Below are 12876 nucleotides of genomic sequence, written 5' to 3'. Positions count from 1 at the left end.
TTGTGAACGCTTCAAAACAGAGGATCTGCCACCATGATGGGAGACAGTATCAAACATAATTCATCATTTGAATGAATAGCTTAATTTGGAAAATCAAAAGACTTTATTCACCCACCTGCACACCAATGGCAGCAAGACATCATGCAAAGGGCCATGCAGTTAATATTTAATGTCTTCCTCAAGGACATTGAAGTCCTGCAATGAATGGACAATGTGCTCTTCCTACTTTGTTTTCAGTCAAACTTTTCAGAGAGATGGTAACGTGCTGGGCGCATAACCTCAGTATTTCTAAATCCTGGCTAAAGCTTTGGCTATGGCAGAATGCAAAATGGTTCATTTTTCCCATTTGGCAGCAATCATAGTTAGACAACATTAAATGTGAGCTGGGAGGCAAACGTCAGTCACACAAGCAGTGTTGCGAGATTCATCCAAGATCAAGATCTCGATCTGATGTCATGTGGACTGTCATCCATATCTGATATAGAGGGCAGAAGTGATCAAGGGTCAGAGATTAAAAAAATAAAGGCATAATTCAATATTTTTTCAAGAAAAGATATTGAATATTGCTGTTGAACTGTGCTGCATTATATTATATGTTATTTACTTAACCCTCATTTATATAAGTGGGCTGGACTTATTTGAAACACCTCTCCGTATAATGCAATCTCTCTGAACAGCTTCAACATAATAACCACAAACTAATGCAGTATGCCATAAATAAACTCTACTTTATGGTGTTACATTTGCATTTTTTTTTTTTTTGTGAGACGTTCATTTAACTTCATGGTCATTTTGTAGGATATGAGTTTGATTACGTCATATAGATGAGTGTTTCTACTATTTGACTGTAGATTAAATATTAGAAACACCTCTCAGTATAACAGCTGTGCTGCTGATGCTGCATCCGAGTGCTCAGGCTGCCATTCAGGCATTTATACAGTAAAACAACAAAAAGGGAAGACTGTCACCCACTGATACTCTGTCCCTTATCTACACTCTCCACACTTGTTGAAGGGTGTATTCATTTTCACATGAGATAAAACTCAGCTGAGCCCGAGTCCACCCCACAAATAATTATATTTATTTTTTTCTTCTTTTTTTCTCATGTTATATGGGGACTCAATTTCCTCATTGTTTGGCAAATATCACACAGCAGTGAAGGGGGCAAAAATGAGCCCCTCATCCCACATACACTTTGTGTAAAATGTACACCTGTTACATGCCTGAATATTGCCCTCAATACACTGTGAATATGCATTAGTGCACAGTGCAAATATGGTCACTTCTGCTCACTGGTTGCAAAAATTCCAAGATGGCGACGGCCAAAATGCCAAACTCAAGACTTCAAACCCGGAGTTCACAAATCAATGGGTGACCGCTTCTTATTTTGCAGTTACAGTAAAAGCAACGGAACAATGGGAAAATAAAGTTAACCTTGTGAAGAAATACCTCGTTTTAATTGATCAAAATTAATAAGGCAAAATCCTCCCACCTACCCTCCTAGGCTTCTTTCTCCAGTAGATATTTTTTACATTATGCCTATTATGATTAAACTACCTTATAACTGTGATTACCGCATATATCTTGTGTTCAAAATTGAAGAAAATAGACATTGTTCTGGGGGGGACCTCTTACCCTGGTCTCACATGGTAAGTTAGCACATAACAAAACAGTGTAAAAATATCAAATTTTTTTCTGTCTCTGTCTGTCTCTCTCTCTCTCACACACACACACACACACACACACACACACACACACACACACACACACACACACACACACACACACACACTTATGTATTTTGGCCTATACTTACAAAAAGGCATAACAACAGAGCAACTGTAAAACCTCATCCTGCTGCTGAACCCAAGGATGACTGAACCCTACAATAGCGCCGCGACTACTTCCGCGCAGGCGCAGAATGAGCGACAGTCGGGCTACCAAACTGGTCAAACAGCGGGTGTGAAAATGGTAGGTAACCAAAATAAACACAAACCCGGGCATTGGCTTTTGGTGCCGTTAAGGCTCACCTTGAAGACTATTGTCGTATTAAAGTACACGCCGTGTCGCGTTGTGGCAAGCCTGCAATGATTAGTTCCTTGTGTTTCGCTGCTATTGCAGGGAAGGTCAGTTGATATTTTGAGAGCAGCTAGCTAGCTACACGTCCCTTTTTTGGCAGGCTGGTAACTTCGGCTGTGATCGGGTCAGTCGTTAGACCTCAAAGACAGACCCAGACGGGATCGTTCGAGTGAAATCCCGGCATATCCACAGCCACACTGACAGCCCATGCTCTTGATGCCATCCCCAGCGTCAATGTTAGTGACACATTTAGGCTAACTTGGCTAACATTAGCCAGTAGAAGTTACTAGCCGGTGGTGTGTGTGTACAATGCTAACCCTAACGTTACCCATCAGCAGCCAGACAGTTACAGACCTTTGACTCGGCGTGGTCGGTATTAACAGAAATCGGTGCCGGCTGGTGGAGTCATTAGCACTCGGAGTCTCCGGTTTCAGGAAATGCTGCTTCTTCACCGGGGTGTTCACAGAATGCAGCCGGTGACATGATGACTTGGACCGAGGGATGTTTCTGGATAATATCGGTTGGGGCTGGAGCATAAGATATTTTTTTTATTCCATTATCAATTGCTCTACTGTTCATATACTCTGTAAATCACAGTTTCCCAAACTCAGAAATGATTACTATGATAGAAGACTAAGAAAATAAGCAAATCCTAACTTTTTGAGCAGCTGATCACTGGATTTTGGGCATTTTTTCTTTCAAAAAAGATGAAATGATTAGCAAATTTGATCAATCAACTAAGCGTTGTGTCTATATAATGTTAGAAAACCAGATGGAATTAGGGTTGACATATGGCATTGACAGGCTGTTACTTGTTGGTCCACAATTACAGTTTAACAGTTTAAGTTAGAATATTCTGAATTTATTTGTGTGGCCGACACTAGCCGAGGGAAATCTACTGTGCTTGATTTCATAACAGATTTCTGAAAAATAAAAATGTGTGTACATGTTATAAAATTGCAAATGTCCACACCACAAAATATCTTCACAATATCAGCATATGAAGTATTCAGATTTTTCTTTTTTTATATTGCCGTGTATTTCCGGCAGGGTGTTTGTGTTAGACTCCAGACATATTGCACCTCTAGGTCCGGGTGATGGCATCCCCTTCTCATGTTGCATCTATGACTGTAGTTATCTGGGGGGCCCTCGCGGGTACAGCATGGCTTTAAGAATCCACAACATCCCCCTTCAGAGAAGCCTACGGTGCTCTTGGACAGGACATAATAATCAGCACAGCGTCTTGGCTCGCCACCGATAATGTGTGTGTGACAGTGTGACAGACTAACCTTTTGAAATATGAGTGTTTCTGAGTGTCCCGCGGTCTTCACCGTTGCCTGAATGCCTGTAGATGTTTGTGTCTTGCTGTGTGTTTTTGTCTGTGTTTCGGTCTGTGTTTGCGTGTTGTTGTCAGTATTCCCCGGTCTGATCGCACCCGTGTCTGACAGTCCCTGTCCTGTACTTATACAGCATAAGCTCAAGTCTTCGCAGAGGGACAAGGTACGGCAGTTCATGTCCTTCACACAGGCTGGGGAAAAGACAGCTGTGTACTGCCTCACGCAGAATGACTGGAAACTCGAAGTTGCTACCGACAACTACTTTCAGAATCCAGACCTCTACTGCAAGGAATCCATGAAAACGTCTGTAGACCGGAAAAAGCTGGAGCAGCTTTACAATCGCTACAAAGGTAAGTGTTTTACTCCGTAACTTGACATATTTACTACAGTAGAGTTGTTCCAGAAAGGGCAATATTCTTTAATACTTCTTTGCAAAAAAGTGTCGGTGTCACTGTGTTTTGCCCCTTGGTAGATCCCCAGGATGAAAACAAGATCGGTATTGACGGGATCCAGCAGTTTTGTGATGACCTTTCACTGGATCCAGCCAGCATCAGCGTTCTTGTCGTGGCGTGGAAGTTTCGTGCCGCAACTCAGTGCGAGTTCACCAAGAAGGAGTTTCTGGATGGAATGACAGAGTTGGGGTGAGTGTTGCCATTAACAGCACAAGTCATGCATCGAGCCGGGACACAAACAGTATCTTTGCATGGTGATTCTCCTCGTGTAACTCCGGGGAGGGAAGGTTGTCTATATATAGACGCACTCAACCACAGCTTGAGTATTCTGTGTCTTCGTGGAATGACTCAGTGGTGGAGCTGCACTGTTTTGACTTTTGAGGTTCATGTGTCAAAGTTGCCCAATTTATGTTGCAATGGGTTTGGGTGTCTTGGGTGTATTCAATTGGAGTTTGTTTATTTTTGTTTGTTTGTGTATTTGTTGCTTGAATTGTCTTATTTTTCTAGGTGTGACAGCCCAGAAAAACTAAAGGCCCTCTTGCCAAGATTAGAGCAAGAGCTCAAAGACAGCGGGAAGTTCAAGGACTTCTACCAGTTCACCTTTAACTTTGCCAAAAATCCCGGACAGAAGGGTCTAGGTAAGAAGAGTGACAATAACGGCAACAACACGCTGAATGGTATCACTGAATTACAAACCGTTAGAATGACACATTCTGCTTTTTCTCTGTGTGCAGACTTGGAGATGGCCGTAGCCTACTGGAACCTGGTTCTGTCAGGACGGTTTAAGTTCCTTGATCTTTGGAACAGATTCCTTTTGGTGAGTCAAACGAGTGAAATTAGGCCTGGTATCAGTGCCAACACTGGTTTTATCAAGCAGATCATGTATTGGCCATGAAATGACTAACAAAAATACACTTTCTCGATTAAGTACTATTCATTGAGTCATGGCAGACCTTTTTTAGGCCACAGCAAACCCTGCCTTCATGTTATGTAGCACAAAAGTGACGCCAGGGAGTTCTGAACAGTTATGAATACAGATTTTACATTTTTGGGGGGAAAATAAACAGATATGAGTTGAAAAGTTGGATTGGTGCTGTGATGGGAATTTTTAATTTAGTAGTTTATTATAAGTGAATTAGTAGGTTGAGTAGCTTCGACTTATAATATTCCAGTATCATGAGGTTACCTGTACTTAGCACTTATGTCAGATGTCACATAAACTGTAGAATGGACCTTGTGACACCAGTACAGCTGGCAAGTCAACGTGGACCTATAGACACTGATGAGTGGCTCGTCAATCATGGACCCCACATCGGCGTCCAAACAAACAACGGAATCAATGCTTCCCTGATGATGTACCACCAACATCTGTATAAAAGGCCCTTCTCAACATAGAAGAATAGTCAGACTCTTGATTAGTTTGCTCTGAAGCTGTATGCTCTTTCCTTTATACATTACTCAAAGCCCTGTTAGGAGTAGTATTCTTATTTCTCACCAATCATATAAACTGGTTCCCACCAAAGGTGCATCCCTCATTGAAGTCTTTATAAGCTCACTCATTCAAAAAGGGCAGGACTTGGACCTCCAGAACACATGCCGGTCCAGTGATTTACACTATAGTGTTATAAAAATGTAGACAGCTTTGTTTTTATAGAGATAAAAAATAAATAAAAACTGGGTAAAATCATGTATATACCAATATGTTGACCAGCACTTTACCATTACAGGAACATCATAAACGATCCATCCCAAAGGACACATGGAACCTATTGTTGGACTTTGGTAACATGATTGCAGACGATATGTCAAACTATGATGAGGAAGGTGAGTTTGATTTGGCGTTGATCCGTTTGCTTTTCTAATGCTGTCAATGTGAACTTTCCTACGTAGCTCCCTGCGACTCTAATGCTATCCTGGTGTTTCTTTCTCAGGAGCGTGGCCGGTCCTTATAGATGATTTCGTGGAATTCGCTCGACCAATCGTAACGGGATCAAAACGCAAAACTCTCTAAATCCAATCCCAACTCTGGAAAGCCAGAACCTTGTTTCTTTTACAGTGACTTCATAGTTTTTTTAAGACTTGTACAAAAAAAAAAAAACAGTGAAATCGTAGACTTCAGAGAGAAAACAGAAGCACTTGAAACTGTCAGGAAACCACCTTTCAGGGAGCTGTGTACAAACTGTGAGAACAACTGGCCACATTTTTTCTGTTCTCGTGAGACTGAGGCGTCACACGGACATTGCCGACTTCACCGTTGTCTCTCCTGTTGGATTCTCAGCATCCTGGACGCCCCCCCCCTGCTCTGCTCCAGGAGGAGCACTACCTGTCAGTCCGCAGCCCCGTAAGCGGGGATGGACACGGCACTGAGAGGAGGTTCACTGGCTGGTACTCTAAAGGGACTGGAGAGAAGAAAACTGTGGGTTTTCCTTTCTTCCCAAGCCGGCTTTGTTCCGTCATATGAAGCTCCGAGTGACTGTGCAACGCTCCCGCGTCTTTACTCTAACTCCGGGACAAAGTGCTCACCACACCAGCACGAACCGAACTGTTGCAGTTTTTACTGTACATACTGTATCTATTGGGACAGTTTACAAAGAGAGCTATATGAAGAATAATATAAATGCGTTCAATTTCTAAATGCAAAAGATGATTCTTTTATGTACAGTAAATGCTAAGATCTCTAACGGGATGCCTCAATATAGTGGAAGATATGCTGTCGGTTTAATTGTTAGGTGGATCTGTCAAGTCATGGAATTGTGAGCTTCTGATCGAAAGCATGTTAAACACATTTTACGTCACCATGAGCTGGTTTCACGAGTACATTTTCACTAAAGTAAAGGAAGTGCTTTAATTTAGAAATCTGATTGGTTCGTGGTATTCTTTTTTTTAAAGGTTAATCTCAGTCTTGAATCCTACATGAGACTTAGTCCACAGCACCAGGATTTTGCTTTCCAGTGGTTGAGCAAAGCCTTTTTTTTTTTTTTTATCCCTGTGAGACATTAATGATGCTTAAGTGACTAATCAGCAGCATTTAAGTGAAATCTAAAGGTAAGAAATAACAGACCCTTAGGATTGCATGGCACATATCTGTATGTTATGGCAGTGCGAAGCCTTAAGTTCAGAAGCCGGGACACTAAAGAGGGCAACAACGGGACGACAAAATAAGCCTTAAGAGTAAATACCTGTCCGTTCAATATTTATATTTCGTCCAAGCCCATCTGTCCAGTGTTACTGAAAGGTAGTGCAAATTAGAATATATTGTTAATACATCTTGTAAGTAGCTTAAGTATATTGTTCATTTAAGAAAGATGAATAAAGCATGAGTATTTCCATAATCATACATGCAAATAGTTCTTTTGTTGACGAGTTAGATGGACATTTTGTATCACTCACGAACAGTATGCTGCATAGATAAGTGTTTGTAAAGCAGAGTTACAAGTGTAAAAAAGATGTATGACCATACTGATCTGAATGTGTTAAAGAAAGCTTTAATATTACTTTTTTTCAGAATATTCCTCCATGTTGTTGATTGTTAATAATAAACAATATTTAAAAAAAACTATATATTTTTAGTACTTAGCCATGGTAATTTGGCAATGGTGCTTTGGGAAATATTAGTTTACAATAAGTTTCACATGGTTCCGTATGTTGTTATTTCTGTGTTTACAACTTTATAAAGTGACAAAACAGAGGTACAGTATTGGATGATGAAGGTGATGATGATGATGATCATGTCCGTAGCGCTCAGAATCGTAGTGTGATCATATGTTTATTCCATATCCTACTCCATTAAAGAAGGCAGGTCAAGTGATATCCATGCCACCATGTATCTGCATGTCATGCCTTTTGGCCAACTTAATAGTTTATTTAGCAAAAATGATTTTCGGGAGTTTAGGACAACGTCATAATGTTTATGACGACCTGTGTTAGTGTCTCTCTCCCTAGTTTGCTTTAATCCCTCCATTGTTGCTATCAAATAAAGGCAGCAAAGGCCAGATAAATACTTGATTGGATATATAATTTAATGATACATTTACATTTTAACAAGTCTAAAACAATGTGGCATGTAATTGGAAGTGTATATCCTGTATTCAGGGTCGCAGGGGGAGCCGGAGCCGATCCCAGCTGACATTGGAAGTGCATATTGTGTATTTTCTAACATCGGGCAAAGACAGAGAAGAGACAGATTCACGCTTACATCCTACAGGCAATTTAGAGTCCTCAATGAACCTATTAATCTCTTTGAATCCAGAGAACCTGACGCTCACACAAACATGCAAATTCCACACAGAAGGAACCTGAACCAGGAATCGAACCCGGGACCCTCGCCGGCTGTGAGGCGACACTGCTACCCACTACACCACCGTGCAGCTCATCAGGAGTATATACAGGAGACATAATTACAACAAGCTTGACCTGTTGGGGAAGGGGGTTGGGTAGGCCACTTGGGGGCAGTGAAAACATTGATATAAAAATATTGCTTGTCATCACGTTAAACACATTTAAATTAGAATTGCAAAAGAGTTCCCTTTCTGATAATGTTCCTGGCAGTGTGGCGCTCTGAAATACCATTTAGGTCAATATGTTTAAACATTTGTAACAAATATGTACTTTAGGGCAATCCTTGGAGGAACCCGTGAGAAATAATATTTTACCTTCTACAGCCAGCTAAGAAACCTTTGTTTTGATAAACACTGGACAACAATGTGTTTCTCTCTCCAATTGTTTTGCATGCAAATAAAGCTCCTACCTGCGGCTGTTACCTGGGTGTCACTTAAACTGGCCCCTCCCCTCTGGGGAAAAAAAAAACGGCAAGGTGAGTTATGTGAAACTCAGACCGCTTTGTTATTTACCTTGACAGCAGCCGGTTATTTTCCAAGAAAAAGGCATGAAATAAGCTCCTCCGTGCAGATTGTTGACAGCATTGGTGGACTACTACTTCTACTCATGACGCACAATGGAAATTACAGGAAACGCTTCTCAAGTTCTTACATGCAATAATGGCACTGAAAGGTGAGCTTTGTGTTGATGCGTTGTTCACTTGGCCGAATGTCTTCTAGTTTTGATGTTTCGTATATTCGCTGCTCCCAGTTATTTACATCGGCTTCTTTCCTCATCAACTCATTGTATTTAGACTTTTTTTAAAAAATTTTACCTTTAACATGTACTGCTAAAAATCCAAGTACCAAATATCATAGCAAAGAGTTGTTTTGTGGGGAAATAAATGGCCTTTCTGAGGTTATTCTTGAACTTGAAGTTTGCTCCTTGCTACTAATCCCACTTGAGAGTAATTTAAAACGGACTCATCATCCAGCTGGGGCATTTGATCTCCCCGCTCCAGAAACCCAACCCCGTGGAGGCTGTTGTAGTGTCTGTCATCAGGGAATAGGAGAGAGAGAGAGAGATGGGTGGGGAGGAAAGTGACCCCGTCTGTCAGTTGTTGCTTCACAGTTGTGCTTTCTGTATAGTCACATTATTTTGGACTCTGTGGATTTGCCCTCAGCAGGGTTGACCACTACGGCTTTGAGAGACGTCAGGATTTTGAATCCTACAAGGAGATGATGAGTGAGTATGTGACCGTCCTCGACAGAAGGTCGGCGAGATGGTCCAAGCTGCTCCAACAGAAACAGCACGTGGAGAAGAACTTGACAGGTAAAAATGCCACAAAACCCTCCTTGTGTTTCTGGTGCCTTGACGGCGCTCTGTGATGTAACAAGAGCATCTGCTTTGGTAGTGAAAAGGTACGTGCGTAAAGGTGTGCCCAACGAGCACCGTGCCAGGATTTGGATGGAGGCCAGCGGCGCACAGGAACGTCTGGACAGCAACGCGGGTTATTACCAGTCTCTGCTTGCCATGGAGCATGACGCCATGCTGAAGGAAACCATTCAGACGGGTACAACTAAGCACATTCCCCCTCAAAAAACATTCACCCCAGCTTGTATCACCATGAAGGTCCATATACAAGTACAATTCTTGTCTTGACGTTTTTCACAGACATGCATCGGACCTTTCCAGACAACGTCCTCTTCCAGAGCGAAGCAGAACCAAGCTTGCAGAGAGCTCTGTACAACGTGCTGCTGGCCTACGGACGTCACAACACGGAAGTGGGCTACTGCCAGGTGAAGAAGACACTTAGCTCCCTTCTCAATTAACATATGTTTACATAAAAAAACAGGATCAGCTGGTTCCTCATTCATTTAAATACACGTGTAGGATTTAGCCCAAGTGCAGCTTTCTATGCAACATCCGGTAAAGCAAGCAATATTATTCTACTTAAGTGCTCTACATGTCAGCCCTGCGATAGATTGGCCTCCTATCCAGGGTAAACCCTGCCTTCGCCCACTGTCAGCTGGGATCCCCCCTAACCAACTTATTGAAAATATATTGGTCAAAAAATCACTTCCTTAAACAAGCTTCTGGAAATTATTTTGTTGCCATGGATATTTGGCTGCATGTGTCTACAAGCAGCTTAGATACCAGTATGAACATCACCATCTCTGTTCATGGCAGGGCATGAACTTCATTGCAGGTTACCTTATGATCATCACCAAGGATGAAGAGAAGTCCTTCTGGCTCATGGATGCATTGTTGGGCAGAATTCTCCCAGGTACACACACACACACACACACACACACACACACACACACACACACACACACACACACACACACACACACACGATGTGTTCAAAGACCTTGAACCCTGAACCCTCGAGGACAAACCTGACATCCCCTGGCTAACAATTGAGTGTGAGAGGCTGCGAGGGCGAGAAAAAAACTGGTTCAGCAATTTGCGGTGACATCACATTATTGCGATTACACATCACATTATCGCGATGACACAAAAACAAGTCATCTACATATGTGGGTTTGTAACCCCGTGTTTAATGTCACAACGCTTAGATTTGTGAGTAATTCCCTCAGGCAAAGTCTGCAGGAATGTGGACTCATGGAAATTAAGTAAGTAAGCTGGTTTAGCAAAAAAGAGTAAATAGATTATTTGACAATTACATCACCTCTGGTACGGCAAGATCCTGGAAGACGTTTTCATCAGGTAGTGAAAAAAACGTAAAAACCCACAATCGTAGATAACGTGTTTTTGTGTCATCAAAGTAGCGTGATGTGTCACCACACAGCGCTGTTTGTATTCATACTGATCAGTATAAATACAGTTAAGTCCCTGAGGGTTCCGGCTTAAGGCCTTAATGCACTAATACATGTTTCACCAGTATGTTAATGATACTTTTAATTCATCAAGGCAGCTAAAATAATGACAATATAGAGAGGTGCAACACCTGCACAGTCATGCAAATGAATATTGCTTGCTCATCATGATAACTCATGATAAGTGAAGAGCACTGGACCCCAGGTTGGAGCCTTGTGGCACTCCACATGGAAAATTCATTCTCGCAAAAAGTTTTGCATTAACTAGAGTAGTTTTGCATTAACTACTCTACTAATCTACTTTGTGGATGTTGTAGACTTCTACAGCCCGGCCATGATGGGCCTGAAAACCGACCAGGAGGTTCTCGGGGAGCTGGTGAAGGCTAAAGCTCCTGCTGTTGGACAGCTTATGGCCCAGTATCCCGGCATATGGATGCTGGTGGTGTCCCGCTGGTTCATCTGCCTCTACATTGACATTCTTCCAATTGAGGTCAGGTGTTTATCGTCAGAGACAAATGAGGAGTTTGTGGGAACATCATTTTTCAGACATCTGTCTTGTGTCTTTGTGCTTGCAGACAGTCCTGCGGATCTGGGATTGTCTTTTTAATGAGGGCTCCAAGGTTCTTTTCCGCGTGGCTCTGACTCTCATCGTTCATCACCAGCCAGAGATCCTGAGAGCTCGCTCGTTAACCGACGTGTGCGAGTGCTTCAAACAAATCACCTGTGGGGCTTTCACTCTGGACTGCCACACCTTCATGCAGGTGCGATGAAAAGGACAAAATCACTGGCTGAAGTTACATGGGCCAAGACTGGATTACTTTTCTGTCAACCAGCTTGTTAATTAATTGGCTGATTGCTTAAGCTCAAAACTGACTTATTATTGTCATTATCATGATTGGGTCACTGCTGTTTTTTTTATTAAAACTTTCTCAAACTATCACTTTGACATTCTCTCTTTGTACAGAAAATATTTACGGAGCCTGGGAGCCTGCCAATGGCGACTATCGATAGACTCAGAGAGAGATGCAGACAGCGAATACTCGAGGAAGAATCTGGAAGGCCGTAAGGTTTCGGATCTGCTTTTACTCCGTGTGAAAAAGTAACGCTGTACATTCGCACCAAATGATAGCAGTTTCTGAAGCTCGTCTCTTGCTCTCTGCTCTGCAGAATATTTCTGCTGCTACACATCACACCAGATGCTTTGTAAATGTATTTCAATGTGTTTTGTTTTTCATTTCTTTCAATATAGTGTTACTTTGCAGTAGTATAATCGTGTTACAACTGGTTTTATTATTGCAGAAAATGTAAATTCAGTTTTATTCGAGTGTCTTATGGAAAGAAGTAAAATTAGATAAGCAGAACTTTGTGTTTAACTTTCTGACCTAATCTCTTTCCCTGATATACTTGACCTCAAAAATGCCAATACTGTTTTCACTGATACACGAGGCTACGAAATCCACTAGGAATGCTGAGTCACGCAGAAATTGTAAAAAAATAAGTGTTTTTAGTCACTTTGAGTCTCTTTTCAGTCATTTAGCAGATCTGGTACTAACTCGCCAACAACCTATCACCTTCTGACTCCAGTAGGGGGGACTCAGATTGGTCACCGCTAACAATAGTGGTCTGATGTAAAAACACCATTTTACTGGCTTTATTCTGATGTTAGTGGATGTGCTCCTTGTAAAAGCCCCCAGGTGCCTGAGGACTGTTGTTCCAACAGTCTTAACACCATGTTTGTCAAACACTCAAGACAACTTTCTCCCACCCTGTGTTTGCAGACCAATTGATCAGCCCACATGTGATAAAACTATACAGGAATGAAACAGTTCAGAGTCCTGCTGGCTTCTA

General features: G+C 41.9%; 3 protein-coding genes across 5 annotated transcripts in view; all 3 read left to right on the top strand.

Moving 5' to 3' along the window:
* Nucleotides 1-12876, top strand: part of tmtops2b (teleost multiple tissue opsin 2b) — a 206600-nt gene that overhangs the window by 119784 nt on the left and 73940 nt on the right. The window lies entirely within an intron of this gene.
* On the top strand, nt 1915-7200 carry dcun1d2a (DCN1, defective in cullin neddylation 1, domain containing 2a). Of its 2 annotated transcripts, none has more exons than XM_084023497.1 (7): nt 1915-1971; nt 3550-3766; nt 3889-4057; nt 4376-4506; nt 4603-4685; nt 5596-5692; nt 5800-7200. In XM_084023497.1, the coding sequence occupies exons 1-7, from the start codon at nt 1969-1971 to the stop codon at nt 5877-5879; spliced, it is 780 nt and encodes a 259-aa protein (XP_083879623.1). In that variant the 5' UTR covers nt 1915-1968; the 3' UTR covers nt 5880-7200. The 2 variants fall into 2 exon arrangements, with proteins under 2 accessions (XP_083879623.1, XP_083879624.1); XM_084023498.1 differs by lacking the exon at nt 1915-1971 and adding an exon at nt 2293-2315.
* On the top strand, nt 8688-12507 carry LOC311022218 (growth hormone-regulated TBC protein 1-A-like). Of its 2 annotated transcripts, none has more exons than XM_084023321.1 (8): nt 8688-8878; nt 9372-9517; nt 9600-9758; nt 9860-9984; nt 10376-10472; nt 11346-11518; nt 11604-11789; nt 11993-12507. In XM_084023321.1, exons 1-8 carry the CDS (start codon nt 8823-8825, stop codon nt 12092-12094), a joined length of 1044 nt encoding a protein of 347 aa, XP_083879447.1. In that variant the 5' UTR covers nt 8688-8822; the 3' UTR covers nt 12095-12507. The 2 variants fall into 2 exon arrangements, with proteins under 2 accessions (XP_083879447.1, XP_083879446.1); XM_084023320.1 differs by having other exon boundaries at nt 9369-9517.

The sequence above is a fragment of the Eutrigla gurnardus genome, assembly GCF_963514095.1.
Source record: "Eutrigla gurnardus genome assembly, chromosome: 12".
Lineage (NCBI taxonomy): Eukaryota > Metazoa > Chordata > Actinopteri > Perciformes > Triglidae > Eutrigla > Eutrigla gurnardus.
This window is presented reverse-complemented; position numbering and strand designations above follow the sequence as displayed.

Coding starts and splice junctions, on each gene's coding strand:
- LOC311022218 (XM_084023320.1), top strand. CDS start 8,823: ATGGAAATTACAGGAAACGCTTCTCAAGTTCTTACATGCAATAATGGC. Junction 8,879..9,368: donor TGCAATAATGGCACTGAAAG/GTGAGCTTTGTG, acceptor ATTTGCCCTCAG/CAGGGTTGACCACTACGGCT. Junction 10,473..11,345: donor GTTGGGCAGAATTCTCCCAG/GTACACACACAC, acceptor TGGATGTTGTAG/ACTTCTACAGCCCGGCCATG.
- dcun1d2a (XM_084023497.1), top strand. Junction 4,507..4,602: donor TCCCGGACAGAAGGGTCTAG/GTAAGAAGAGTG, acceptor CTCTGTGTGCAG/ACTTGGAGATGGCCGTAGCC. Junction 5,693..5,799: donor GTCAAACTATGATGAGGAAG/GTGAGTTTGATT, acceptor TTTCTTTCTCAG/GAGCGTGGCCGGTCCTTATA.